The 27777-nt window shown below is 42.1% G+C and overlaps 1 protein-coding gene across 3 annotated transcripts in view; it reads right to left on the bottom strand.

Annotated features, from left to right (window-relative positions):
- Positions 1–27777, bottom strand: part of MED12L (mediator complex subunit 12L) — a gene marked incomplete at both ends in the record, with an annotated part of 383094 nt that overhangs the window by 39428 nt on the left and 315889 nt on the right. For all 3 annotated transcript variants that reach the window (XM_080695435.1, XM_080695436.1, XM_080695437.1), the window contains 15 exons: positions 815–976; positions 2030–2165; positions 2368–2477; positions 3486–3575; positions 6375–6486; positions 8618–8779; positions 10324–10514; positions 10624–10698; positions 11086–11274; positions 17000–17199; positions 21173–21286; positions 22210–22311; positions 22669–22789; positions 25522–25663; positions 26751–26978. In XM_080695435.1, the coding sequence (XP_080551561.1) occupies positions 815–976; positions 2030–2165; positions 2368–2477; positions 3486–3575; positions 6375–6486; positions 8618–8779; positions 10324–10514; positions 10624–10698; positions 11086–11274; positions 17000–17199; positions 21173–21286; positions 22210–22311; positions 22669–22789; positions 25522–25663; positions 26751–26978 (2134 nt within the window). The remainder of the gene's footprint in view (positions 1–814; positions 977–2029; positions 2166–2367; positions 2478–3485; positions 3576–6374; positions 6487–8617; positions 8780–10323; positions 10515–10623; positions 10699–11085; positions 11275–16999; positions 17200–21172; positions 21287–22209; positions 22312–22668; positions 22790–25521; positions 25664–26750; positions 26979–27777) is intronic.

The following is a 27777-nucleotide window of genomic DNA, read 5'->3' as shown; positions in this document are numbered from 1 at the left end:
GGGTGCTCAGGCTCCTCCGAACTACAGCAGCGTGGCAGTGACTGAGAGGACATATTCTTCCACGACTTTTCATGAACTTTTCTATTGACCAGTATCACAATTCTTCTACCCTCAGTTAACCCAATACTTCCAAACGACAAACTCCTCAGCTATTCTAGGGACCCTGTTCTGACTTCCTCCCCGTGTCTGCGCTTGACGGCTCTTCCTCAGTGCCTCCTACGGCTCTCTCTATACCAGGACACTCAAACTGCCTTACACGGTCATTGTCTACTTCCTCTTGAGGGCAGGCACTCCCTCTTTTATCTCTGGGATTGCGGACTGTCTGTGGTTGCTCAGTGTTCATTGAAAAAATACTGGCTACTTTTTTTTTTCTATTTTAGAGAATTGTCTTTAGTATCTTATAGAGAAAGTGTCCATTAAATATTGTTCAATTGATAAGAATATGAAGTATCATATATTTAAAACTCTTTTACTCGAAGTAGCTTACTTAGTACATGAAATTATTTATCAATAAAATTTTCTTCTCTAAACACACTCTGCTAACAATTCTTACGTAAAATCAAAACTCGTCCTTGCTTTTCAACATTAAGCTTTTACTTGGCCGATTTCAGAAATTTATTTAAAATTGGGTAAACATTCTAAATGCGAATCTTCAAATATTGGCCTATTCATATTATAATACTAAAGACCATTGCACCTAGATGACGATATGCTTTAAAAAAAAAATCAAGGAACTTCAAAGTTCTTTAGGAAGATAAGAAAAATTATTTGGTTTCTGTGAATAGATGCACAAGGAAAAAACATTTACTCTTGCCTGTTTTTTATCTATAGAGTCAAATCCAGCAATTTTGTTGCCCTTCGTGTCAATCAGCGATCCCATGGGCTCACAGGTGATGACATCACACGTCTGCTTCGGCAAAGGCAGCAGCTGGCGGACTTTGTCGATGCTTTCTGACCGCTTGTCTCCTAGCTCTTTCTGAAAAAGAAAAAAAAGAGGAGGAAAAAAAGTAAGAAACAGAAGTGGGCCAGCAATTCAGAAATGACAACGGAGGCAAAAGTTAACGGGAAGCAAGTTCCCTACGAAGCATTTCCCTTTTTAGAGCCAACATGTTCTTTAACCCGGAACGTGGTCCACGGAACAGCGCCAAATGGAGTGGCATGTTTCATTTCTTCTATTTAAGCAAAAAATAGAACACACATAAAAGCAGCGTTGTTACACAACAAATGTCACAGTGCTGAAATGACAAAAATCCAGGGTAGCATCTGCAGTCGGAAGGCAGGAGCCGCAGCACCGACCACTTTCTCCAACCCCAAGCCAGACCGCAAGGTAACCATTGGTTATTGTACCGATAAGGTTGTTAGAGATGTTTTCTTTATTTTGTTGCTTGTTTACAGTTTTTTGCAAAGACTATCTCAGTGGGTTTAGTCAAATGAGTTAGATTTATAAATATCAATACATATACTGAGTTTTTAAGTACGAACAAGTCTGAGCATGAATTTATCTTAAATCTAACGTTAGCAATTTGGTTATATATTTGCTAATGTATTTCTATTTTGTGTGTGGGGGGCGGTGTACTGGGGATTGCATCCAGAAGCATTCTACCTCTTAGCTATACCTCCAGCCCCTTTTATTTTTTATTTGAAAACAGCATCTCCCCAAGATGCTGAGAACCTGGCTAAGTTACTGAGATTGCCTTCGAACCTACAATTTTCTCGTATTAGCCTCACAAGTACTGGGATTATACCCATGTGCCGCCACACCTGGCTTGACGATGCATTTCTATTGCTCCTTTAAAAATTAAGCATGACTTAATGTAAAACTTGAATATATTGTTAGGGAGAAAAATCTTTAGGATGACATACTTATAACCTTTGGGTACTAGGAGACTGAGGTAAAATAAACAGCAAGTATATTAACTTAAGTTAAACTTAATACATATTTAAATTAATGAGTAGTAAATTAAAATGCACTAGATCAAAAATCCATAAACAACTTGAACTCATAATATGAGCTAATCACAAAACTTACTTTCAGTTTCTTTACTAAATTCATGTATGCACGTTTGTTCTCCTCTGATCCCCCGGGGGACGGGCTTGATAGGTCAGAGGCCAGCGTTCCATTGATTAAAACCCCCAGCATGTCAAGGACTGTTGTGAATAATTCACTAGGAGGGGAAAGAAAACAATAGGCTTATTCTCAGAGCAAAATCAAGATGCACTTGGTTCGTCGAGCATTTATTTCTGTTGAAGGCACAGAATTTGCAATGGCATCTAAGTTGACAAGATGACAGAGAATTTTATCAGAACATCAAACCTTGTACCACAGACACATGCAGCAAAATCCATGTGAAATGGTAACACACGTACTTGTTGGTGTGCATGTCGACAGTTCCTGAGGTAATTATCTGAAGCAGCAGCAGGGCCCAGTCTGTGGTCCATTGGGTACTCCTCTGGACTGTGTCAAACATTCCTCCCACCTAGCATACAAAATATAATAAGAAAAATGCATTCTATAAGAGAGAAGATACCTCCCCACTTTACATGGATAAATTGTGCTTACTTAAAAAAAAAAAAGACAGGCTCTACTTTATGGATTATTCCGTCTCACATATTTACATTTTTTGTTTCATCAACTTAGTTTGGCCATTCAAACATGAAATAAAATAAAGATAATACATGGGAGTAAGCATCAATAAAATGTGCTCTTTTTTCTTCTTCTTAACCTTTCAGGAGGATTTACAACAGTTTTATGATGTAACTGTATTTAAATTAAACCTTCATAATGTCAGAACTACCTCAGCCAATTATTTGCAACTTTGAGTTGTGTAATTACTATGGAATCTAAGCCTGTGACCACAATACCACTTGGAAATACCCCCTACATAGAAGTAATGAGCAGGAGGCTTGGTTCCGCAGGCTTGCCGGTTCCTGTGCGTGGGAATTAGGTTAAAATGACTGCCAAGATATCATGGAGGTAAGCCATCCTCCAGGCTAGCCTTAATGTCTGTCCACTGGAATAATAAAAACTTTAAAAAATTCACGTTGTGTAGAAACTTTAAATTCCTATAAAACATCCCAGTGAGACTTGTCTTTCTGATCGACGTGACGGGAAGTCCGTCACAATCCAGAGGTGAAGGATTCTATGGTTTTGAACAAGTGTAGGGAATGCTAAGGCTCATCTGAAAGTGTTCTCACAGACCTACTCTTAGCACAAACTGAAGGCGAGGAGGGCTTTTCTGGATAAGGATGGAGTGGACAGGGCACATCTATGCTGAAAAATACCCACTACTGTCTAGAATTCAACCCAGACAGGAAGGAAAGGAGCGAGAGAAACAGACAGACGGCCAGAGAGAGAGGGAAGTAGTCGGAGGCAAACTGCGGGAGGCCTCAGCTTGCCCTGCAGACTCTGCCCACAGTGAGGCTGGAGGCTGGAGTGATGTCCACATACCTGCGTAATGCAGAGAAGATTCTAGAAATGCCCTTACCAAGTTGAGTCGGAGCTGCAGGGCTTCGTGCATCATCTGCCGCGCCTTTATGTCATCCTGGTACCGCTCTTCTCGCCAGTTACTTAAAATCTAAGATCAGGGGAAGAAAAGGTTGTTGGGGGGTGAGGGGGGAAATACTTGAAAATTGAATTTTTCTCATATTTTCATATTAAAAGTTCCAAGGAAGTTTGTGCTGATAGCCAAAAATGACTGCTGCTCTAAAAAATTAACAAAGAAAGTTATGTAAAATTTTAACTTTCTTCCTCCATGTAGACAGATAAATGCTATCTCCTTGTTCATTTGCCTTTCAAGGATAGGCGAAGAAAAGTTTATCTAGTTATTCCATTACTAAGTCTGGGAAAATGCTTAAGAAGGCCATCAAATTAAACATTAACACAGTTTTTAAAAATATATTATCTCCTTGGCCTGATAAAGATAAATACTGGAGAGATAGAATCACATTTGCATTAGTTTTATATTGTATTCCTAGACCCATGCTATAAACTCTAAGAAATGTATTATCTTGATGTTTAATTAGAAGGAGGCTTGCTAAGCAGTGGGTAGATCCTTCTTTCCTCTCCCTCCCTCTCTTCTTCGCTCTTTCTTTTCTGTGGTACTGGAGATTGAACTTAGGAGTAGTCTACTTCTGAGCTATGACTCCAGCACCATCAACTATTTTTTTTTTAATTTTGAAACAGGGTCCAATAAGTCACTGAGGGCCTGACTATGTTGTTGAGAATGGCCTCAAACCTGCAATTCTTTTCTCTCAGCCTCCCAAGTACTAGGATTACAGTTATGTGCCACTGTGCCTGGATGGATGCTTATTTCGTGGTGAAAAGAATCTATATAACTGGGCCCCTGTAATTCCAGTCTATGAGAGGCTGAGACAGGAGGATTGCAGGTTTGAGGACAGTTTCAGAACACTAGTTCAAAGATAAAAAAAAAAAAATTGGGGCATGATACTCAGAGGTAGAACACCCCCAGGTCCAACTCCCAGGGCATGCATGTACACACACACACACACACACACACACACACACACACACTATGAAGAATGTATGTTATTTGAAAAATATGGCATCCTGGACATTAATTAACCACGCAGTGTACTAAGTTATAAAGGGGGTTGCTTCTTTAATTCCTCATTGACTCAGGGGAATTCTGGGGAAGAGAGAGTTTATGGAGGAAAAGTCAGCCACAAATGGGCCACACCCCAGAGTCACATGACACGAGTGAGCAAGGAGAAAAAAAAACAACAACCAAAACTATCCCCACTGGGAAACACAGTAGCTAAAGTGCATGCATCATCTCAAAAGAGCTCACAGGAGGAAGTGACCCACCCCAGCAGATGACTGGCAAGCATACCACCCTCATCCTAAGAGAAATGCACATCCCAAACCTCTCCTGGGAGAGGCACGGGCCTGTCCTAAGGGGCTGGTGGTGAAGGACCCCATGTGTTCTCAGGGGACCTACAAAACAGCAGGGGGACAAATGCCCCTAAAAACAGCAAGTGGTATAAATCAGGGTGAGGGGAACGAACAGAGGTCCTGCTTCTAGGGGGGACCAGAGCCCCACTAAGGAGGGAAGAGGCCCCACCCTAGGGCAGCACAGGTACAGGCCAGGCTGGAATCTGGGAAGCAGTCTTTCTAGCTACAGGGAAGAAAGGAGATGCAGACACTGAAGGGCGAAAGCTATCAGTGACTGTGAGGAACTGAAACATGCGGGGTGGTGAGAGTGGAGGGAAGGGACTGTGGCTGGCAGGAAACGGGGCAGGAAAGAGAGGAGATTCCAAACCACACAGGACCTCAGGAGCCTGGACTGGGAGCGTTTAGTCTAGGGTGGGTAGGTATATGCCTGTAATACTGGGACTTTGAGGCTAAGACAGAAGGATCAAAGGTTTGAGGCCAGCCTCAGAAACACAGCAAGCCTCTTAGCAGTTTCACAATACATTGTTTCAAAAAAATAAAAAATAAAATAAGGCTGGAGGTGTAGCTCAGAAGTAGAAGGTCCCTGAGTTCAATTATCAGGATCACAAAAATAAATAACAAATACGAGAGTATTCTAGATACCAGAGTAATCCATGATTTAGAGTTTAGAAGGCTTTCTCTAGTGGCTATGTGGAGAAAAGGTCTCTCCTACTGAGCAGGTGAGAGTAGAGAGACAACCAGGTAAGATGCAGTGCCCAGGACTGTCTCCATCCAGTGCCATTCAGGAGGAAGACATGGTATCCTAAGACAGAGTGCCACAAGAAGGGATGCGCCTGGCTCTGCACTCGGACAAGCCACCTCACACAGACAATCTGTCCACTTTCTTCCACATTCTCTGATTTCTAACTTGACCACTCAGGTTCTGTGCAGTACGCATTATGCAGATGTCCCAAACAGGGGTCAGAAGAACCATGGCTAAGGAAAAGGCCATTGTTTTGTAAATGAACCATATGACCTCTGATTTCTGGGTGAGCTTCTTACCGCCAACCTGCAGGTCATGAAAGTAAGCTCCTGACCCTAGAGAGCTCAAGTTGAGACCTGGCCTGCTATGTGGACGTCCAGCTAGATGAGCGAGAGGTGGTTCCTCTACCTCCCTGCTTCACTAATCCATGAAGATCATCGGGCCCTCTCACAGGAGGCAGAGTTAGGAGAGGGGCGGATGGTGTGAAAGGCAAAAGTTAAAGCTTACTTTTATAGTCTATGCACGTTTATCATGTGCGAAATTAATATTATAAATGTGATAACCTTGGGGGAAACCAGCAGGCAAGAGAGCAGGGAGTAGGTGTGTTTGCAGGCATCTAATGGAGACATGCCTTGTCGGTTCAATCTCGGTATGGGAGAGTAGGACACGCAGATGCAGGTAGGAAGATGCTTGCCTGCGTCCTATCACGCTGCACTGTACCTGGTTGACTTGGTTCTGGAGAGATGTAAGGAGGCCTTCGCGTTGCTCATCTTGCCCCTTAAGGCAGGTCAGGACCAGCGAGAGGAAGGGTTGTTGGCTCAGAAGAGACATACTGCAGAGGAAGTGGTAATGGCAGATCAAGTTAGAAAGAGCGGGCTGCTTCCTCGTTCATTTCTTGCCCTCAGGTTATCTGCTTCCATTTACTTTGCTCTTAGATAAAGGAGAGGGGTGGTGGATAGTCAAATACCACTGGAAAATTTACGTTGCACCTCTACTTATAAGATCAAGAGCCAACGTCCTGCTTAGAGAAGGTGCAAGATTCCAAACTAGCAGAAATCCGCATGGCATGGGGGTGTGCGGAGGGAGGGAGAGGAGGTGCTGAGCTTGTGCTGCACACAAGGAGAGTTTTCAATATACACCAGAAGCGATACTCATAACTCAATACTCATACTCGGAAAATGGAAAGCTGAGGAATTTCTCACACAGCACTCTTGTTTCAGGGTCTAGAACGCAGGCCCCTGCCCGTGTTGTGATTATTTTTTGGAGCTTGGAGGCTGTGCTTTGTTTCTGCACATTTCTCAAGACCACATGGCAGGGGCCTGGACAAGCTGAGCAGCGAGGTCTGGAAGTCCCAGAACAGGGTTCTTGAAAGGGACCTCTGGGGCATGACTCCCCACACCCACTGTCTGCACTGGTAAAGGGGCTTCCAGGTATCGGGCAAAACTTCTAAGTTGGCATTTTCAGCTGGGCGTGGGGGTGCACGCTTGTAATCCCAGTACTGAGACGGGAGGATTGCAGGTTTGTGGCCAGCCTCAGCTACTTAGTGAGGCTCTCTACAACTCAGTGAGACCCTGTTAACAAATAAACAATAAAAACATAGGCCTAGGGGTGAAGCTCCAGAATGCCCCTGGGTTCAATCCCCAGTACCGCAAAAGTAAATAAATAAATAGATATTAATTGATTGACATTTTAGCAAAGTATCTTCACTTAGATGATGGCTTGGCAAATCAAGTTCTATATTGGCGAGGAAAGAAAAAAATTTTAAAAGGAGATCAAGGCCAAAGTAAACCAGCTTCACCTCACCTGTGTAGAACTCAGAGAAGCAAGTGAGGCAGGGCTCCCTCCCATTCAGTGAGGCCATCTGCCTTTTAGGGGCAGAAGGCAGGCGTTGGGGACCCATGCCCCATCAGTAAATACACTTTGAAAATTAAAACTCGCTTGGCTTAAGGCAACGTTTAAGGCTGAAACAGAAGGATCATAAGCTCAAGGCCAGCCTCGGCAACTTAGGGAGACCCCCAGCAACCTGGCAAGACCCTGTTTCAACGCAAAAAAGTAAAGGAGCTGAGACTGAAGTTGAGATGAAGGATGCCACTGTGTTCAGTGTTGGAGAATTGCAATCCTGCTAGCTCAGCCTCCCAAATGCTGAGATTACAATCATGTGCCACCATGCCTGGCAGGATTTTTTTTTTTTTTAAGTGAAAGAAGTTACCGCTTTTTTCCCTTTATTCCTGTAATGCTAAATTCATAATACCGAGACTTTGCTCTTCCTCAGTAATAATGATCAGTTTTCAAAATTAATGATTTGAAACCTTTTAAGGGAGGCATAAAATTAACAAAACATTAGTTTTATGCCTTAGATGTTTGACTGTATAGTCTCACTTAAAAAAATGCCTTAAGGGTAGAATTAATAGTAAATATTTCAGGGCCTAGCATTCCAGTATTACAAGTAAGTCTGTGTATTTTATTTGTTTGTTTGTTTGTTTTTGCAGTACTGGAGATGGAACCCAGGGGCATTCTACCTCCAAGCTATATTCCCAGCCCTATTTTTTTATTCTCTATTTTGAAACAGGGTCTCACTGAGTTGCAAAGGGCCTCACTAAATAGAGGCTGTCCTCGAACAACAATCCTGCCTCAGCCTCCCAAATGCTAGAATTACAAGCGTGGGCCACCACACCCACCTTAATTCTGTGTATTTTAAACGCCCGTACCTAAGTAACAAACATTAGGAATAGCTAAAGATGAAGCAGAAGATTCAGTGGGGCTTGAAAGTCAGCATTTGTAAGCGTTCAGCAGGTTGAACTGAGCACTGATGTACTACATGTGATCACCTGGAAATTTCTAGGAACAGAATCCATTTTATAAAGTCCGTTTCGGTGGACTGTGGGTAGGATGACTGCAAAATGTTAGCTTTCCTCAACTGTCCTTTAAACGTTCACATAAAGACACACACCTTCAGACCGTACCTTTTCTGTTTCTGTCTATCTCGCTCCTTCTTTGAAGAAGAGCCCAAGTGCTGCCCCTTCTCCAGCTCCTCCCCGGCAGCCTTGAGCACTCGGCCCTGCACCGAGGTGGGCAGCCTGGCGATGAGGGGGGCCACCAGCCACACACCCCTGCGCTCAGAGGAGCTGAAACCAAAAGCAGGTGTCACAGCCAGGCAGGCAGTCTCTGCTCTCACACTTAGGGCAGAGAGACTTCAAAGCAAACCTTTGATGCGCAAGACACAGACTATCCTAAAACTTCCTTTTTATTCCTGTATTACGTACCCTGCTACTGAGGACCAGACATTTGCTTACATCCCCTCCCCCACCCTCATGAAGAGCAAGAAAAGATGGAGTTCTGAAAAGATACTGTAAGTTCAAATTTATTTATTTTTTAGCATTTTTTTTTTACAATTTTGGCTCTCTTATTAGTAATAATCCTTTCATCCACGAATAACACACTCTTCTCTCATGGGTACAACATAAAATATTATTATCTTTAAATATACCAACGCCGGGCATGGTGGCGCATGCTTGTAATCCCTGTGCTTGGGAGGCAGAGACAGGAGGATCGCGCAGGTTCAAAGCCAACCTCGCTGGCTTAAGAGACCCTGTTTCCAAATGAAAATATAAAATAGGTCTGGGAGTGTAACCCAGAGATAGAAGAGTTTCCAGGAACCCCAGTACCACCAAAAATAAACAAACAAAGAAACAAAATACCAGTAACTATTTTTTAAAAAAATATTTGCTAGTTATATTTTTATTCAGAGGAGTGAAATATAAATCATAATTTAATGATTACTTTGTGATTTCATATGTCTGCTGGTCTAATTCTCTTTTGTTTTTTGTTTGGCTTTGGTGTGTGTGTACATATATATACATACACAAATACACACACATACTTTTTTTTTTTTTGGTGGTACTGGGGTTCCTGGAAGCCCTTCTACCTTCGGGCTATACTCCCAGACCTATTTTATATTTTTGAAACAGGGTCTCTTATGCCAGCGCGGCTGGCTTCGAACCTGTGCGATCCTCCTGTCTCCGCCTCCCAAGCGTGGTGATTACAAGCGTGCGCCACCACACCCGGCTCACACACATACTTTTTCCCCTTGTTTAGTTCCTCCCTTATTGGTTCTAATTCTGGTTGGATTTATTTGTTTGTTTTTGTTTTTTGTGCTACTAGGGATGGAACACAGGGGCATTCTACCTCTAACCTACACCCCCAGCCCTATTTTTTATTCTTTCTTTTGAAACAGGGTTTCACTGAGTTGCAAAGGCCTCACTCAGTAGCTGAGGCTGTCTGTGAACCAAGATCCTCCCAAGTACTGGAATCACAAGCGTGCACCACCATGCCCAGCTTACTAGTTTTAATTCTGAACACAAATTATTATGATATGTTTGTGCAAAAGTGTCAATTAATAAAAATGGCAAAAAAAAAAAGTACGGGCTATATACTGAATACCACAGAACACAGCAGCCTACCGGCCACCAAAGATGAGTCAGCCCTGAGTCATCCGCAATGCCAAGGCATCGGAGCTTACCTAACCAAGTACTTAGCATGCTAGGATAACATCCGCCCAGGCTTTGCCCCTTCACCCATTTCATAGCAGTCACTGGCCTTATAAGGAATTCCTTTCTTTACATTTCCTGCACCTTGTTACATGTGAAAAACCAATCCGGCACAGACATACCTTAGAAATGTCTTTATTCCGTTCTGTATCGTACTACCTGCATCAGCACCTCCGATGCCATTCGGGTTGAAGAGGCTCATGCCAGAATTAGAGGAGTTGTTATTCAGGTCTGCAGACTGCTGGAATACCTCTATGGTTGCCTTTGCGATATTGTCCAGTAAGTTGTTCATTTCGGCCACAGAACCCGAGCCCTAGGACCAGATGGAAGAAAGTCGGCAAACACGTGCGTTCCTTTAGCGCAAACATCAAGCTGCGTTCGCCTTCCATAAGATTTCATATACATGCTGTTGATATACTCACAGGGTCCTTCAAGCACTGTTTTATCATTAGCTGGAGTTCTAGCCAGGATTGTCTCAATGTCCACTGCTCCAGGTTCTGGGGAAACGCAAAAAGAGAAAACCTTAGGCTCACATTGACAGGGAGTAAGTCGTGGCAGTACTTGCTCTCCCAAGAAGAAGAAAAATCATAAACAGTGGAAGAATGGAGCAAAGGCTTCCTGAATAACCATGTGTTTAAGTCTGCCCCTTCACACGATCATTTCACATATGGTACAGGTTTAAAATATGCACCGTGGAGCGTCCATCCCTCGCTTAGCAGTAAACTGCCAATTTCACAGGAAAGAAAATTGAAGGAACAAAAATTAGGATTCATGTCAAGAATTAATAATGATCCAGAGAGAGGGGGGGGAGAGAATGATTGCTTTTTTAATAACAACAAATGTGTTGAATAACAGAAATGCCATCTCTGGAATACAAAACCCACCTGAAGAATGCGCTTAATGTGCTGTCTTTGCAGGTTATCCCCATCGGTACATTCCTTAATGCCATGAGGATAGCAGATAAGCTGCAATAACTTCTGTGCTTGCATATTTGAAAGCACAGGGTCCAATATAAGTTCTTTGTCTGTACATAATCTTTCAGGTTCTTTCAGGCAATGTTCTCCCACCCATTCCTGGAAATAAAAAGGCAGTCGGTTAGATTGACAAGAACTGACCTTCCATATCTATGATAATTAACCTACACTTAGGTTGCAAGGCAAAATGGCATCTAAGACTGATAAAAAAAAAATCCCAACAGACAAGATGCATGAAATACACAGGCGGAGTTTTTTGTTTTGGGTTTTTTTTTTTTTTTTTTGCGGGCCTGGGAATGGAACCCAGGGGCATTCTACCTCTGAGCTACACCCCCTTCCCTGTTTTTTCTTCTTTATTTTGAAACAGGGTCTCACTGGGTTGCAAAAGGCCTCACTAAGTACCTGAGGCTGTCTACAAATTGTGATCCTCCAATCTCAGCCTCCCGGATGCTGGGATTACAAGTGTGAGCCACCACGCCCGGCTGGAAAGAGTTTTTAAAACAAAGTTTCTAGTATTTTAACTTTTTTCTTGCTTTGATATTTCAAACATTTTCTTTTCTTAGCAAGATATCTTGTTTTTTCTCCATGTGCTCTTTAATGTACTTTTATCTTTGAGTTGTAACCATGCACCATACTGAGGTCTGGTGTGGTAGAAACACATGCACACGGCACCTGTATTTTCCCCTCAGGATCTCACCCCACTCCTTCCCCCTCCCTGTTAATAATATTGAAATTGGCATTGAAAATGTCACAAGTGTCCACAGGATTGCCGGAACTGATTCTGTCAAGTCGCCTCTCTTCTCGCCCTCCCTCCCCAAACTCCCTTCTGCGATTCTATGGTATTTCTCCTTATTTATTTGAGGTCTCTTTCATTTTTCCAGTTTCTTTCTAGCTTTCATATGTGAGAGAACACTTTTCACTTTCTGAGACTGGCTGACCTCAGCATAATATTCTCTAGTTCCGTCCATTTTCCTGCAAATGGCAGAACTTTCTTCTTTATTGCCGAGGAAAACTCCACTGAGTGGATATACTGTACTTTTGCATCCTGTTTACTTGCTGATGGACACCTGGGTTGGTTCCAACATTGGGCGACTGTGAATTATGCTGCTATAAACATGCAGATGCCTGTCTCATATTCTGACTTCAATTTCTTGGAAAAGATACCCAGGAATGGTATATAGCTGGGTCATATGGTGGTCCCATTCCCAGTGTTTTTTTTTTTTTTTTTTGGTGGTACTGGGGTTTCTGGAAGCCCTTCTACCTCCGGGCTACACTCCCAGACCTATTTTTTTTTTTTTACATTTTTATTTGGAAACAGGGCCTCCTAAACCAGCGCGCGCGGCTAGCTTTGAACCTGCGCGATCCTCCTGTCTCTGCCTCCCAAGCGCAGGGATTACAAGCATGCGCCACCACGCCCGGCCCATTCCCAGTCTTTTGAGGAACCTCCAAACTGATTTCCAGGTGGCTGTACTAATGTGCAATCCCACTGACAGTACGTGCTCCTGTTTCCCCACATTCTTGCCAGTATTTTTTGTCTGTATTCTTGATGATTACCAATCTAAAGGACTTAGAATCTCAGTGAGATATTGATTAGAAAAACAATTTAAAATAAGATATTGAGCTGGGCGTGGTGGCGCACGCTTGTAATCCCCGCGCTTGGGAGGCAGAGACCAGAGGATCGCACAGGTTCGAAGCCAGCTTTGCTGGCTTAAGAGACCCTGTTTCCAAATAAAATAGTATAAAAATAGGTCTGGGAGTGTAGCCCGGAGGTAGAAGGGTTTCTACGAACCCCAGTACCACCAAATAAAATAAGATAAAATAAGATATTGAAAAGGAAAGAATGAAGTAAAATATTGGTATGTGTTTTTCACTGGAAAATAGGCCCTTGCTATAAGGTATTATTTTGTAATCTGATTTTTTAACTTGCTATATAATAGTAATGTTCCTATGCTATACATGTTCTTCTTGTCTATGGAATATATTATGCTATATCCTACTGAACAGATAGAAGATGATATCAAGAAAAATTATATTCCTCTTTGACACCATTATGAATAATGTTACTATTATAAACAAATATTCGCGCACATCTATTTACCTAGTTCAATACAAACCTAGACCTGCTTCAGATGAAGCCTATTTCTCTACCATCATACTTGCGACTCAATACTAATTGTCCCTTAGAATCACTTGGAGCGTTTATAAAATTCCATGCCTGGGCGGGCCCCACATCAGACCAGTTTAATCAAACTCAGGTGGAGGTAATTGGTATGAATATTTTTTTACTCTGGGCATCAAATGCTTTATTCATTCATCTATAGAATTATTTTTGGCTGCTGGGCCCAAGAAGTGCTCCAGGAGCAAACCACTGGGCTTGGGCTGGCTCCTCTAGGGGTCCACTGCAGGAAGTCTGCATGGCCAGCACCTCCATGCACTTCATCCCCTAGCCTGGCTGGTAGGCATCCCAAAAAGTGTAACTGCCCCAGGGATACCAAGGTACACTCACTGCTGTGAACCAAGACACAACTGCTCCTGATATCTTATGACTACTTAGCTGACCATTATTGTGGCTACAATGAGCCTACAAAATACAAAAACATGATCCTGACAACTTTACGGCCATAGAAAAATGCAAAATATAGAAAATACACCATCACTTCTTTTCTTTTTTTAAACATGGAAGGAGAAACCAGAAAATAATGAAACTGATCACATGTGGGAGGGAAAGGTGCAGGACAGAAGTGACTGAGGAGGGAAGACATATTTCTTTTTTCTTTAATTTTTATATTTTATAAGTGGAACATATTGCAAGTGGTGTACATTTAGATTGTGCTTCGTGCCCTTCCCCCTCCATTTCCCTTCCCCCCTCCCAATAGAGAGTGTCCAGGATAACCATGTTGTATTTATGCTATTACACATATTCATATATAGCTCCTCAATTGAACAACCTCAGCTTTCTTCCTCTCTTATCCTTCCGTTCAAGCTTTGCTGAGGTTTCTCCTCTGTCATCTGGAGTCCCTCTGGTATTACCACTGCTCCCTAGCTTGGGCATATTAGAGAAAATATAGGGAGGACACATTTCTAAGTATATTTCTTTGTGTGTTTGGACTTTGGGAAGTTTCTTATTCTGTAGACAGACCTGGGAAGAAAAGAATTTAAACTCAATACAAACCGGAACAAATTTACCCAATTTTATTTCAAATTCAGAATGTACTCATACTAAGGAGAAAGCTCGAATGACTTTTAGACATAACACTGTAAACAGGTAGTCAAAAAAGAACTGCAAACAAACCTTCAACTCCTCTTAGCAGGCTTCTTTTTTCCTGGTGGTGTATGCATAACAATTCTGCAACTTTTGCAGGGTTATTATAGAACTTAGCAAATGAGTAAAATAGGTTGACATTATGGAAAACCAGGGTTCCTACTAGCAAGAAGGCGATGATCACATCGATGGAGGAAAGTGAACCCCACCACTTTGTAGGGTTGGGTTGGAACTGAAAGCTCTTAGTATGAACGCATAATATATACATGAACATACATGCATGTATATGGATATGCATTTTTCCTAGCACTGACTGCTGAGAGCCCAAAGCACTCCAATTAGTGGGCAGCACACACAGTACCCCGGTCTTGCTTTCTCGGTGCCACTCCCCACTAAAGAGAAACACCGATACAGGGATGATTGGGTGATTCTAACTAGAACATTATAAAGATTAAAATAACTGAGGAGGTCGCCGGGCATGGTGGCGCACGCTTGTAATCCCCGCACTTGGGAGGCAGAGACAGGAGGATCACGCAGGTTCAAAGCCAGCCACGCTGGCTTAAGAGACCCTGTTTCCAAAATATATATATAAAGTAGGTTTGGGAGTGTAGCCCAGAGGTAGAAGGGTTGCCAGGAACCCCAGTACCACTAATAATAATAATAATAATAATAATAATAATAATAATAACTGAGGACAAGGGCTGAGTGTTGCTCAGTGGTAGGTACAGCACCTGCCATGTATGCTCAAAACCCTGAGTTCCACCCCCAGTCCTGTGAAAAATAACAACAAAATAACTAAGGGCAGCATATTCATATAGATAATAAATGAATAAATAAATATACATTGGAGAAGCATAGAGCCTTAAGTAAACCACAAACTGATGTTGTAGAGGATGAGGAGTTGGGGAGGGGGATATGTAGTAAAGTCTGGTTTGGACAAGTATAAAAACAGATGCATTTAAACTGGGCATGGTGGCGCACACTTGTAATCCCAGCGTTCGGGAGGCTGAGACCGGAGGATCCCGGTTCTCAGACAGCCTCAGCTACTTAGTGAGGCCCTTCACAACTCAGTGAGACCCGGTTTCAAAATAAAGAATAAAAAATAGGGCAGGGGGTGTAGCTCGGACGTCGGATGCCCCTGGATTCCATCCCCAGACCCGAAAACAAACAAACAAACAAAAAATAGATGCTTGTAAGAAGTAGAAAAGTTTGATGAGAAAATCTACATCAAAAACAGCTTGATCCGTGTGTGTGTGTGTGTGTGTGTGTGTGTGTGTGTGTGTGTGTGTGTGTGTGTGTGTGAGTGACTGGGCATTGAAACCAGGGGCATTCTACCTCCAAGCTACACTCCCAGCCCTATTTTTTATTCTTTATTTTGAAACAGGGTCTCATTAAGTTGTGGAGGGCCTCACTAAATAGCTGAGGCTAAAACCGGGCGTGGTGGCGCATGCTTGTAATCCCAGCGCTCGGGAGGCTGAGACAGGAGGATCGCACAGGTTCAAAGCCAGCCTCAGCTACTTAGTGAGGCTCTCAGCAACTTAGTGAGACCCTGTTTCCAAATAAAATATAAAAATAGGTCTGGGAGTATAGCCTGGAGGTAGAAAAGTCCCTGGGTTCCACCCCCAGTACCACCAAAAAAAAAAAAAAAAAAAAAAAAAGCTGAGGCTGGCCAAAAACCTGTGTTCCTCCTGTCTCAGCCCCCCAAGTACTGGGATTCTAAGCATGCACCACCACGCCCGGCTCAGATAGCTTCATCTTAATTGCAAGAGAAAAAACAGTAACTGAACAGTGGAGAAATCCTAAAACTACACAACGACAACATCTCGATTAAAGGCATCATCAGTGAGGTGCAAATAGATATCACATGTCTCAGCAATCCTACTTCTGTAATCTCTTGGCCAGACAACCATGGTCTGAAGCTAATCTTAGACAAACCCAGTAGTAATCGGACAACGGAGCTAATCAAAAAGCAGCCTACAAATGAGAAAAATAAATGAATCCTAAGTTTTCTGATTCTTAGTAACTACAGCTTGGTTTTGTCGTAAAATGAAGAATAAAGTATTCAAAAAGTAAAGAAGAACCTGAGGGTAGTAGTGCACACTTGAAACTCCAGTACTTAGGAGGATCAAAGGTTTGAGACCAGCCTCAAAAATTTAGTGATACTCTCAACAACCCAGCCAGATCCTGCCTCATAACAACAACAACAACAACATGCACTAGAGGTGAAATTCAGAGGTGGACCGCCCCTGGGTTCAATCCCTATTACAAAAATAAAAAAAAGTAAAGAAGAATAAACACCAGGATTCAGGAGAAAAAAATGCACATGTACATAATACATATAAGTAGAATTACAAAGTGCATCTTAAAAAGTATAAAAAGTTAGTGTATCTGTACAAAAGCATTCCTTGTTATTCCTACAACTTTTTAGAAAATGTGAAATTATATCAAAATAATGTTAGAAAGCAAATAAGACCACCTATATATACTTCCTACAATACTGAGCAGCTGGCTGCAAAAGAACTTACATATTCTAAGCGAAAAGCAAATTCAACAGGCAGATACCTGCTGACAGATGGTCCTCAGGACGTATCTGGCGTACTCCCTCAAGTTGGCCGTTTCTATGGAAATGCTTTTCCCGCAGGACTTTGAAGTGTGCGAGGCAGTCCACACGTCCTCAGCGTTCCCATCGCGACGTAAACCCCTCACGGTGAAGTCATCGTTCTTTAAAGAGCTGACACTGTTGCTGCCAATTTTGGCATCTCCTAAATAACAGAATTACAAAAGCAAAATCACAGAGGTTCACCGTCTTGCCAGATGCGCAGGCAAACAAGGCTGGCTTCGGAGGATGTAAAATAGGCGAATGGTGTCCTATAACCTGTGGTTCGGCCAGAGAGAGAGTGGAGATCAAGAGAGCAGCTGAAAGAACCAGAGAATTTTCTATCAGATGTGGACAAAAAGCAAGGTCAGGACTCATTCCTTCTTGTGTTTCCAGAGTTACATATTCTTTCACCACACGTGGGGAGAAATGAGGAAATCACACTTAATAATCACAGAACACTGATTTCACCAAAATTCCAAGGACCAAAGTACTCAAATTCATTTGACTTAGAGACAAGGGGAAAAAATGGGCTGCTCACCCTTCTAGATGTCCCTGTTCCATCTCATCTCTTACAATGACTAATTTTCTATCCGTAGGTCAAGAGAAAAGTTTTGCCTTAGCCCACCTTACTATCAACTTCTTGACAAGAGAGATTTATTTCCCTGGGGATGAAAAGGGTAATGCATACTAAGGCAGCTCCGAAGAGCAGGACACTCAGTGAATTAAAGCCCTGTCCTTCACCTTCCTCTGTGACACCCACCTTAGAAAACCTTATCTGAACAAACATTATTAAATATTATTCCCAATGAAATACAGCAAAGGAAAGTGTTTTCCTCCTAACAGAGTTCTGGGATGAAAAAGTGGAATAGAATATGTCCAAATTGCTGGAAGTAAAAAACATCTTTAGCTACGGGAAGAAAATAAACTATTATATTTTAAAAACCAGAGCGCAAGGCCGGGCATGGAGGCGCACACTTGTAATCCCCGCGCTTGGGAGGCAGAGACAGGAGGATCGCGCAGGTTTGAAGCCATCCTCGTGCGCTGTCTTAAGAGACCCTGTTTCCAAAACTAAAAAAAGTATAAAATAGGTCTGGGAGTGTATCCCAGAGATAGAAGGGCTTCCAGGAACCCCAGTACCACCAAAAAAAAAAAAAAAAAAAAAAAAAGCACATTATCATTTGGCAGTGAGAATTGTCAAAGGCCAGAAGAACCGGTAAACTTCTGCCAGCTTACCCCAAAATTCATAAGAACATAAGAAGCCTTGACCAAAAAAAAAAAAAAAAAAAAAGAATTCTAGAATAATTGAAGAGTTTAAGTTAGGCTTTCCCTGCTTGGAATATATGAGCAAAAAAAAGCCCAGGTGAGTCCAAAAAGACTTTTAAAGCCCAAACAGCAACCAAAAAAAAAGTTTTGATTCTGTAGGAAAAATTAATGAGTATTTACTTACAAACTCTTAAGACGATGGGTTGGATATATAATGAATTTCAATTCACCAATATGGTATTATAAACTTCTCATTAAAATACAAATACAAAAAGTACTAATTTCACTTACTGGAGTTTACTTAATTTGATGTAGCTTTTCAGGAGCTGAAGAAGAAAAGACCTAATTCTAAAAGTAGCAAAACATACTAAGTGTTCTCCATCCTTAGGTGACAGAAAGAACTAGTTCTATATCTCTAATTAAACTACTATGGAACTTAGGAATCTAACTCAATTTAATGGTCCCATCTTTCCTATGGCAAATATATTGTGGTGAGCAGGAAAGAGGGGGATACTGGTAGCAGACGGTGAGGTGTATAAATTAAAACTTCTCCAAGAACAAAAAAATCAAGAAACATCTCTGCCAATCCCAAACTAGGGTCTCGTTTACTTTAGACGTCAGGAGAGGGAAGGTTTAAAAGGTTGTGTTGGAACCTTCTGTAATCCTATGTACAACAAAACAAACTGAATTGTTTAGCTGAACCTGGTGCAGCACTGTGTTGACTTTGAGCTGGCCCAATTAGGACTCCTAAGACCTGAAAAAATCTCCCATATTATATGAATATTTAGAGAAGTAGACAATAGGCAGGCATGGTAGCACATACCTTTAATCTTAGTATCTTGAAGGCTGAGACAGGAGGATCACAGGTTTGAGGCCAGCCTCAGTAGTGAGGCCCTAAGCAACTTAATGAGACCTAGTTTCAAAATTAAAAAAAAAAAACAAACTCAGAGGTACAACAGTCTTAGGTTTTTCTCCCAATATATATATTAAAAAAAGGAAATTTTATTTGGGGTCAGATGGGTCTTACAAATCAAGGGGCAGTATCAAGATAGCATTGACCACAGGGGGGGGAAAAAATAGCCAGTGGCTGCCTTCATGGTCCCTGTATTTATTTATTCAGTAGACTTAACTTCCTTTCAAACATCAACAAGGGAGAGAAATTTTACCCTCCAATATGAGCATTTTAAAGTGGGCTGCACAATACTATAAATTCCTAAGGTCAGAGGAGAGGCTGTGGCCCTCAAGATAGCTTTCCTCCTCTTCTTCTTCTTCTTGTTTTAAAAAACCATGGGGATGTCTTTTGGGGGTGAACTTTTTTTTAAGTGTGTAGTACTGAGTATTGAACCCAGGGCTATCCTACTAAGCTTCACCCCAGCCGTATTTTATCGTGTGCGTGTGTGTGTGTGTGTGTGTGTGTGTGTGTGGTAGTGGGGGTGGAACCCAGGGGCTTTTCTACCTCCGAACTATACTCCCAGACCTCTTTTATACTTTATTTGGAAACAGGGTCTCACTAAGTTGCTGAGAGCCTCACTAAGTAGCTGAGGCTGGCTTTGAACCCGTGCGATGCTCCTGTCTCAGCCTCCCAAGCGCTGGGATTATAAACCTGCGCCACCAAGCCCGGCTTATCTTTTGTTTTAAATTAGGGTCTTGCTAAACTGCTGAGGCTGGCTTCAAATCTGGAATCTTTCTATTTAAGCCCCCCAAGTACTAGGATTATAGGTATGTTCCCACACACACAGGTAATTTTTTGGGGGGTACTGGAGATTCAATCTGGGGAATTCTACTTCTACGATACACCCCCGCCCCAGGACTATTTTTTTATTTCTATTTTGAAATAGAGTCTTGCCTGGTTGATGAGAGTCTCACTACTCTCTGAGGCGATCCTCAAACCTGTGATCCTCCTGTCTCAGCCTCTCCGGGGATTACTGGTACACACCACCACCCCTGGCTTAGGTGAACTTTTAGTAGGCCACTTTTGTGACAAAAACTGCTATACTTCCTTAAAATTATCAAATAACATCTCTCAATCGGGACAGGGCTATATATCCTCACTCATGCTCTTTGATAGACTTGCGTAAAGCAGCCCCTACCCACTTGGCAATTCTGTTTTAATAAAGAGAGCTCCTTCAGAACATAAAAGGTAACTATTATTTAGTCAAAGTCAAAAGGGAGCATTAAAATTTGATTTAGCACTATGAATTAGAGACTTTCAAATCATTCAAACCCCTTATGATTTACAGGATAAAAAAATGTTTTCAGATATTACACAGTTAGTTGAAGAATGAGCATACACAGGCAAGGATATAAAGGTCATCTTGAACATTATTAAACGAAGAAATATTGTCATTGTCAATGCTGATTTATCAATAGCATAAATATTATCACCCGATTCATGAAAAAAAAACAAGGTACAAAAACAAAAACTTGTTCGGGGTCATAAAAAACACACTAAAATTAAAACCCAAGTTTTTGGATATTCTGCACCTGGAATATATTCTGGATGAAATTTAAAATTTTAGTGAATAATCACATCATTTGTATCTCTCATGAGGTATGATTTCTGCCAATGTCTATGTGTGGTAACTGCTTTAGAATGAGACATCAAGCAACTAGAAAAAAAATAATAAATGTCTTATAATAAATGTCTTCATATTTAAAATCTTCCAGGGTCTCAAAACGTAAAGGGCAGAATGTCCTGAGAATTCCACTGTACACGGACTTAGAGAAAGCCAATTAATTTTCCTAAGAGGACAAACAAAACCAACCACGCCCCCACGGTTAATTAACAATTAATTAGGCTTCAACACAAATACAGATTGCTTTGCCTGTTTCTACTGATGAACCGAGCAATCTCAGGGCTGAGATAACCTTACCAAGCATCATAATGGCTTTTAAGACGGCAAACACCGCTCCCACTTCGATGTTCTTGTGAGCGGCAGCCAAGAGGTGTCTGTCGCAAGATGACCTTATTCCCGGGAAAGGTTTGCCTATGGGAACAACAACAAACGTTTAATAGTCTCCTCGCCGTCATTAACGTCTCCTGTAATCACTTACGGTCAACAGGACCCTTCGTGTTAGACTGTGGGCACTAGCTGGCATCAGTTTGCTTTAATTGATGTTCTGTGACCTCCCTGAGGAACACTGCCAGTATTCTTACTTAACCTCTCCTTCTGAATTATTAAAACAATGTTTTGGCCGGGCGTGGTGGCGCACACTTGTAATCCCCGCACTTGGGAGGAGGAGACGGGAGGATCCCGCAGGTTTGAAGCCAGCCGGGCTGGTTTAAGATACCCTGTTTCCAAATATAAAAAAGTATAAAATAGGTCTGGGAGAGTAGTCCGGAGGTAGAAGGGCTTCCAGGAAGCTCAGTACCACCAAAAAATAAACAAACAAAAACAGTGTTTTTGTTCCTCAGGGAGATGAAGCAAGGGGATTAGTAGGATTCCCAGGCAGATATATACTGTCTACACGGAAAGGATTTTGGGGAACCAACTTCACTAACACCCCAAGAGACCTCCTAACCCCAACACCCCCAAGAGACCTCCTAACCCCCTTTAACTTAATACAAGAATAAATGCATCACCGTTTCCCAAAGCTGGGGTGGCGTGGTTCAGAAAGAACATACACAGTGCATTCGAGGATCACGCAACCCGCCAGTAAGGTATGGTCTAAGAGCAGAGGTATTTTTATTGTTTATCTACACCTGGGTTTTATTTCTCAATATCCCCTGATATTGCATAAATAAAAGGTGTCGACAGCCCTCGCAGGGGCATGATCTCATCCTGCATCAGCCCCGATCAAGCCCACCATAATCAGGAAGGAAGTTACAAAGCGGAAAAGCCCATTTGGTCATTTCGGGACCTAGCGCTCCCAAGGGGAATGCCAGGAGACCTCTCCGCTGTCAGCTCACCCGCTGCTTGTGGTAGGAGGCAGGCCTGGGGCGCTCTGAAGAGGTGGAGCAGGAGACGGCATGTCATTCTCGCCCCGGGCTCCGCGTCCGCATCTCCGCAAGCTGGGAAGGGGGTCAAAAAGCATGTTTGCCAACAGAGTCAGTAACCAATCCTTCAGGCTCTCTATCAAGCTAAATTTTCTGGGACAGCTTAAATAAATCCTCCCTAGAGTAAGAATGTTAGGCACATATATTAGGCGATATGCTCCAGAGAAACCTCAGTGCTGGCTTAGAATGGCTAATGCAATAGCAATCCCCTGCTCCATAGGGATCCAGATTACTCTGCAAAGAATAAGGTCTACGGCTCCACCACCTCTCTCTGCCACCGCACCACTCCGTAAAGCGCATCCACCTCAGCTAGGCCAGTCTCTAGGTCTGGCAGCCGGCCAGTAACAAGCGCGGCTCCTGACGCCACCTTACCTGCCGCGAGGAGCGAGGGAAGAGCCACGTGCTGCACGACGTCCTCCAGGGAGAAACACTGTCGTGCTATCAGAATAGCAATGAAAGTAGCTAATGAATCATGGAATGAAAGGTCACTCACCTTTAAGAAAAACATTGACAGGTTTTAATACCTAACACCCTTTTCAGTAGTATCAAAGATCAATATCTAAGAGAATGTAGGCAATACCAATAAGATCTCAAATCCCAACCAGGTCCAACAGAGGGCAGGGATAACCCATCCCTATTATTATCCTCAAGGTCCTACTTTACACGGCAAGGCGTGAGTTTTGCCCACAGCCCAGAGCCGCAAGAAGACGCTGAGCTGTAACTTGTGTGAATGCAACTGGTGAGGGAAACGTTTCAATTGACAGGAGGTACACGTACAAAATTATCAGTGTCAATCTTGATATCCTGAGCGGGGAAGAGGAGGGGCAGGGTGCGAGCCAGGTAGGGAAACTCTATCACGGAACTTCATCACGGTACATGATTACAAAGCACTAATAAAAAGGGAAAGAAAATGAAGAGCCAGGCAATTTAAAAATGGAAAAATCGCCGAAAGAGGCAGTATATTTAATACTTAGGTATCCCTTAGGTGATAGGTCACCTAAGGGAAAGACATGGGAAGCAAGAAAAAAAGAGGGCGCCCCCTAGTGGAAAAACAAGCCCCACAAATGTTTGGAATTCCATTCTGTGTCAAGGAATGTGATAGAATTATATTTAAAAACAACTTTTGAGCCGGGCGTGGTGGCGCACGCTTGTAATCCCCGTGCTTGGGAGGCGGAGACAGGAGGATCGCGCTGGTTCGAAGCCAGCCGTGCTGGCTTTAGAGACCCGGTTTCCAAATAAAAAAAGTATAAAAATGGGTCTGGGAGTGTAGCCCGGAGGTAGAAGGGCTTCCAGGAACCCCAGTACCACACCAAAAAAAAATAATAATAATAAAATAATAATAATAATAAATAAATAAATAAATAAATAAAATAAAATAAAAACAACTTTTGACGTTTCCAATTGATGCCTCACATTGAAAACTAAGAAGGAGGGGGGAAGTTAATTTGGTCATAGTGAAATCTCTCAACTTTTCAGCTTTCACAAGATATTGGCAGAAAATAATAAAAAATGGCTAACAGCATCGCCGGGAACTGTGGCCAGTCATTTACAAATCCCACCTCATCTAGCATCATTACCCATCAGGTTCATACTACGTTCATTCCTTTTTTTTTTTTTTTTTTTTTTTTTTTTTTTTTTTTTGGTGGGTCTGGGGATGGAACCCAGAGGCATTGACTTCCGACCTACACCTGCTGCCCAATTTTTTATTCTTTTATTTTTTGAAACCGGGTCTCACTGAGTTGCAGAGGGCCTCACTAAGTAGCTGAGGCTGTCCGTGAACCGCGATCCTCCGGTCTCAGCCTCCCGGATGCTGGAATTACAAGCGTGTGCCACCACGCCTGGCCATTAATTCCACTTTTAAGGATGAGGAATTAAAGCAGAAGGCAAACTAAAAATAATAATAATGACCAAGAGGCTAACAAACTATGTTGAAGATAGAAACTTGGGTCTTTTCTGTTTGGAAAAGAAGGCTACCAATAATATATTACATATATAATTTAATACACTGTGTATGTGGAGATAGGGTGATCTACCCAGTCCCTAGATAGCAGAACTAGGTAATAAACCTTCAAAAAAAAAAAAAAAACCAACTTTCAAAAAAATGTAGGAAGTCTTTACCATACAATATAGTAACATGTAACACAGATTGATCCAAGAAAGTGATAATAGGCAGAAAAATAAAAATAATCAAAACATATTTTTAAAGAAATTTACACATTGGGAATGCAACTTGATGGCTGAGCAAAGCTATGATGAATAAAGGTGTTAGCTTTTCATCAATTCTGAGGCAATAATTCCTAAGGAAGACTAAACACTCCCTGAATCTACACATGAGCATTTTTATGAGGCACATCAGAATCTCCACTTCTTCTTCTTCTTCTCCTCCATCATCATCATCTTCTTCTTCTTCTTCTCCTTCTTCTTCTTCTTCTTTTTTAGTAATGGGGTTCCTGGAAACCCTTCACCTCTGGGCTACAATTATATTTTTATTTGGGAACAGGGTCTCTTAAGCCAGGGAGGCTGGCTTCGAACCTGTGCGATCCTCCTGTCTCCGCCTCCCAAGCGTGGGGATTACAAGCATGCGCCACCACCCCCGGCCGAATCTATTATTCTTAAATATAGACATATAAAGTGCTTCTGTAAAATTCTTTAAGTATGTTCCATGCCGTGAGGAAGCCAACCCCTGCGATGAAAACAAAGAACCAATAGCTCTGAAGGGATCATCCATATAATGTTGGCTAAGTGGAAATTTCAGGAAACTCTTGGCATCTCTGCTACAGATTAAGCTATCTTTTTTTTTCCTTTCTGTTTATTTAATTCTTGGCAACCATATTGTGATTTATTGCTTTTGGATGGAGGAAACAATTATGTTACAATCGAGTCAGTCAAAGAACAATAACAGCATGAATAATAGTGATAATAATAAACAGATTACCCACTAAATTCTTTTTTTGTTTGTTTGGTTTTTATGCGGGTCTGGAGATGGGACCCAGAGGCATTTGACCTCCGAGCTACACCCCCTGCCCTATTTTTTATTCTTTATTTTGAAACAGGGTCTCACTAAGGTACAGAGGGCCTCACTAAACTAAGTAGCTGAGGCTGTCCGCGAACCGCGATCATCCAGTCTCAGCCTCCCCAATGCTGGGATTACAAGCATGCGCCACCGCGCCCGGCTTACCCACTAAATTCTTAATTACACACTTTTAAATGAAAAAGCAAACTTACGTCTACAGTGCAAAGTACATCATTAAAGCCCCACACGTGATTGGAAGAGCAGCAGAGGGCCTTCAGAACGCCCAGCCACTCTGAACTGAGAACAGTGCAGCAGGCGGTCAGCTCGCAGGAGAAACTGGCTATGTCGTTAATCCTGAGGAGAAAGAAAACGGGAGAGATGATCACGGGAGATACACCTGCTGCATAATAATTTCACTGTTATCATACAAGTCGTTCATTTGCTTAGATCTGAGATCACAATAAGTACTTGCTTATTAAGGAGCCTACAGTACCTTGAACAAACAAACAACAAAAATAGTAAATGGCTTATTTATTATTTTGTACTGGGAATTGAGCCTAGGAGCATCCCATTTCTGAGGTACAACCCCAGTCCTTTTCATTTTTTTTGTTTTGAAACAGGGGATTGCTATGCTGCTGAGGCTGGGCTCCAACATGTGTTCCTCCTATCTCAGCTTCCCAAGTACTGGGATTATAGGTGTGTGCCACTGTGCTCGGCTCAAATGTTTTCTATTTATTAATACTGTTAAGCAAGAATCGAAATCAGTACATATGTAAACTAGCATATTTTTAATTCTGTGAATTAATCTGAGCTACAAATTTACATATTTTAAAGATACCCCAAATTAAAGACATTATATAATGGAAATAGGTCCAAGCACAGTTTTCAAAATATAGGTATTTTTAGTCGCATAAAGTGGTGCATGCCTCTAATCCCAAGATTTGGGAGGCTGTGATACGAGGATCAAAGATTCGAGGCCAGAATGACGTAACTCAGAGTGAAACTGTTTTAAAATAAAAAATTAGTGCAGAGAATATAGTTCAGTGTTAGGGCACTTTTAGACTTATTCTCTAGAATTCTCTAGAATTCGCTCTGTGTGTGCGTGTCTCAGATATAGTATGCCTGTATTTTCATTTGTATCTTTTATTGTATATATTTTTGAAAGTGGATCATACAACTTAATAGACCACATCTAAAACATCCTAGACCAGAGCAATTAGCCAAGAAGTTGTGTTTCTCAAATTGAGAAATTTTAGGATAGAGCCGAAGTAAGTTCAAAGATAATAAAAGAAGCTCACTGGGGGCGGGGGAGGGGGGTAAGGTGGAGATATAAGCAAATGATAGCCAAGTGTGAACACAGGCAATCACTAAGACACTTAATTCCGAGGGAGCGCCAAGTGCACCGCTTCCAGGTTAGTAGACTTCCAGGCGAACGTCTCACCTGCCGGCATCCTGGTGGCCCATACACACATTCATGAGCGTGTTGCAGACAAAGCTGTAGCGGTTGGCCGCGTTGTCACTGAGGATCTTCCCGAGTACTGTGTAGTTGATGCTCCGGGCTGAGGGGTTCTCAATAAAGTCCATCATGAAGTCCGGATCCCATCGCAAGTTAGAATTCGCAGGCATCACATTATTATATATGGTCTGCTTTACTTTTGAACAGGCACTACTGAGGTTACAAGAAGAGAAGTTAAAAAAGACAAAAAAACTAGAATAACAAGAAAATTCTTTTACTTAAGGACATATTAAGCGGCAGCGACTACAATGAGGTCCTAGACGAGATTCGCATCATGAGCTCTTAAATCTCAACGCCTTAATAATCAGCACTGGGCACAGAGCCTGGAACATAGTAACTGTTTGGCGAATAGTTGCTAAGTGGATGGAAGAGAAAAACAAAAACAAGGAGGTTGGTAACTAATCTTCAGTTATTTTCTAAATCTTTTCTATATTTTACAAGCTCTAAAAAGCAAAGGATGCACTACAGCTTGCAATAGCTATCTTTTAATAGTAGATGCAAAGTGCTAAGACTTTGATTCAGTTATGCACCAGGAGAAATTGGGTGTTTCACTCCTCACTGCACATCCTGAAAAGATGATTCCCCTAGGAACAGTGTAGCCCTGAAGTTCACGTGCCCGGAGCACCCTGGCACTATGGACGGGTGGCGAGATGAAAGGGGCGTGGCCTGCCTCCGGGAGCTTAGCCTCTTCCTGGGGGATGTGGATACACACACATTCCATGACAGCAAAGACACCGTTATGCCATCCAACAGATGCACCTTGTATTTCTCAACAGCATCACATTGTTGAAAGTCTGACTTACGGCACCAAAAGATTTCATATTTCAGGGAGTCACATCTGAACAGACATAATGCTAGAAACATAGAGGGAAGTAGACCACAGTTCCTCCAGTCCTATACTTTGTATACGATCGAGGGTGATGTGATTTCAAAATTCAATTCCACGTAAACT

The sequence above is a fragment of the Muscardinus avellanarius genome (genome assembly GCF_963383645.1).
Source record: "Muscardinus avellanarius genome assembly, chromosome: 5".
Classification (NCBI taxonomy): Eukaryota; Metazoa; Chordata; class Mammalia; order Rodentia; family Gliridae; genus Muscardinus; species Muscardinus avellanarius.
The sequence above is the reverse complement of the archived record's forward strand: the minus strand, read 5'-3'. Positions and strand labels throughout refer to the sequence as shown.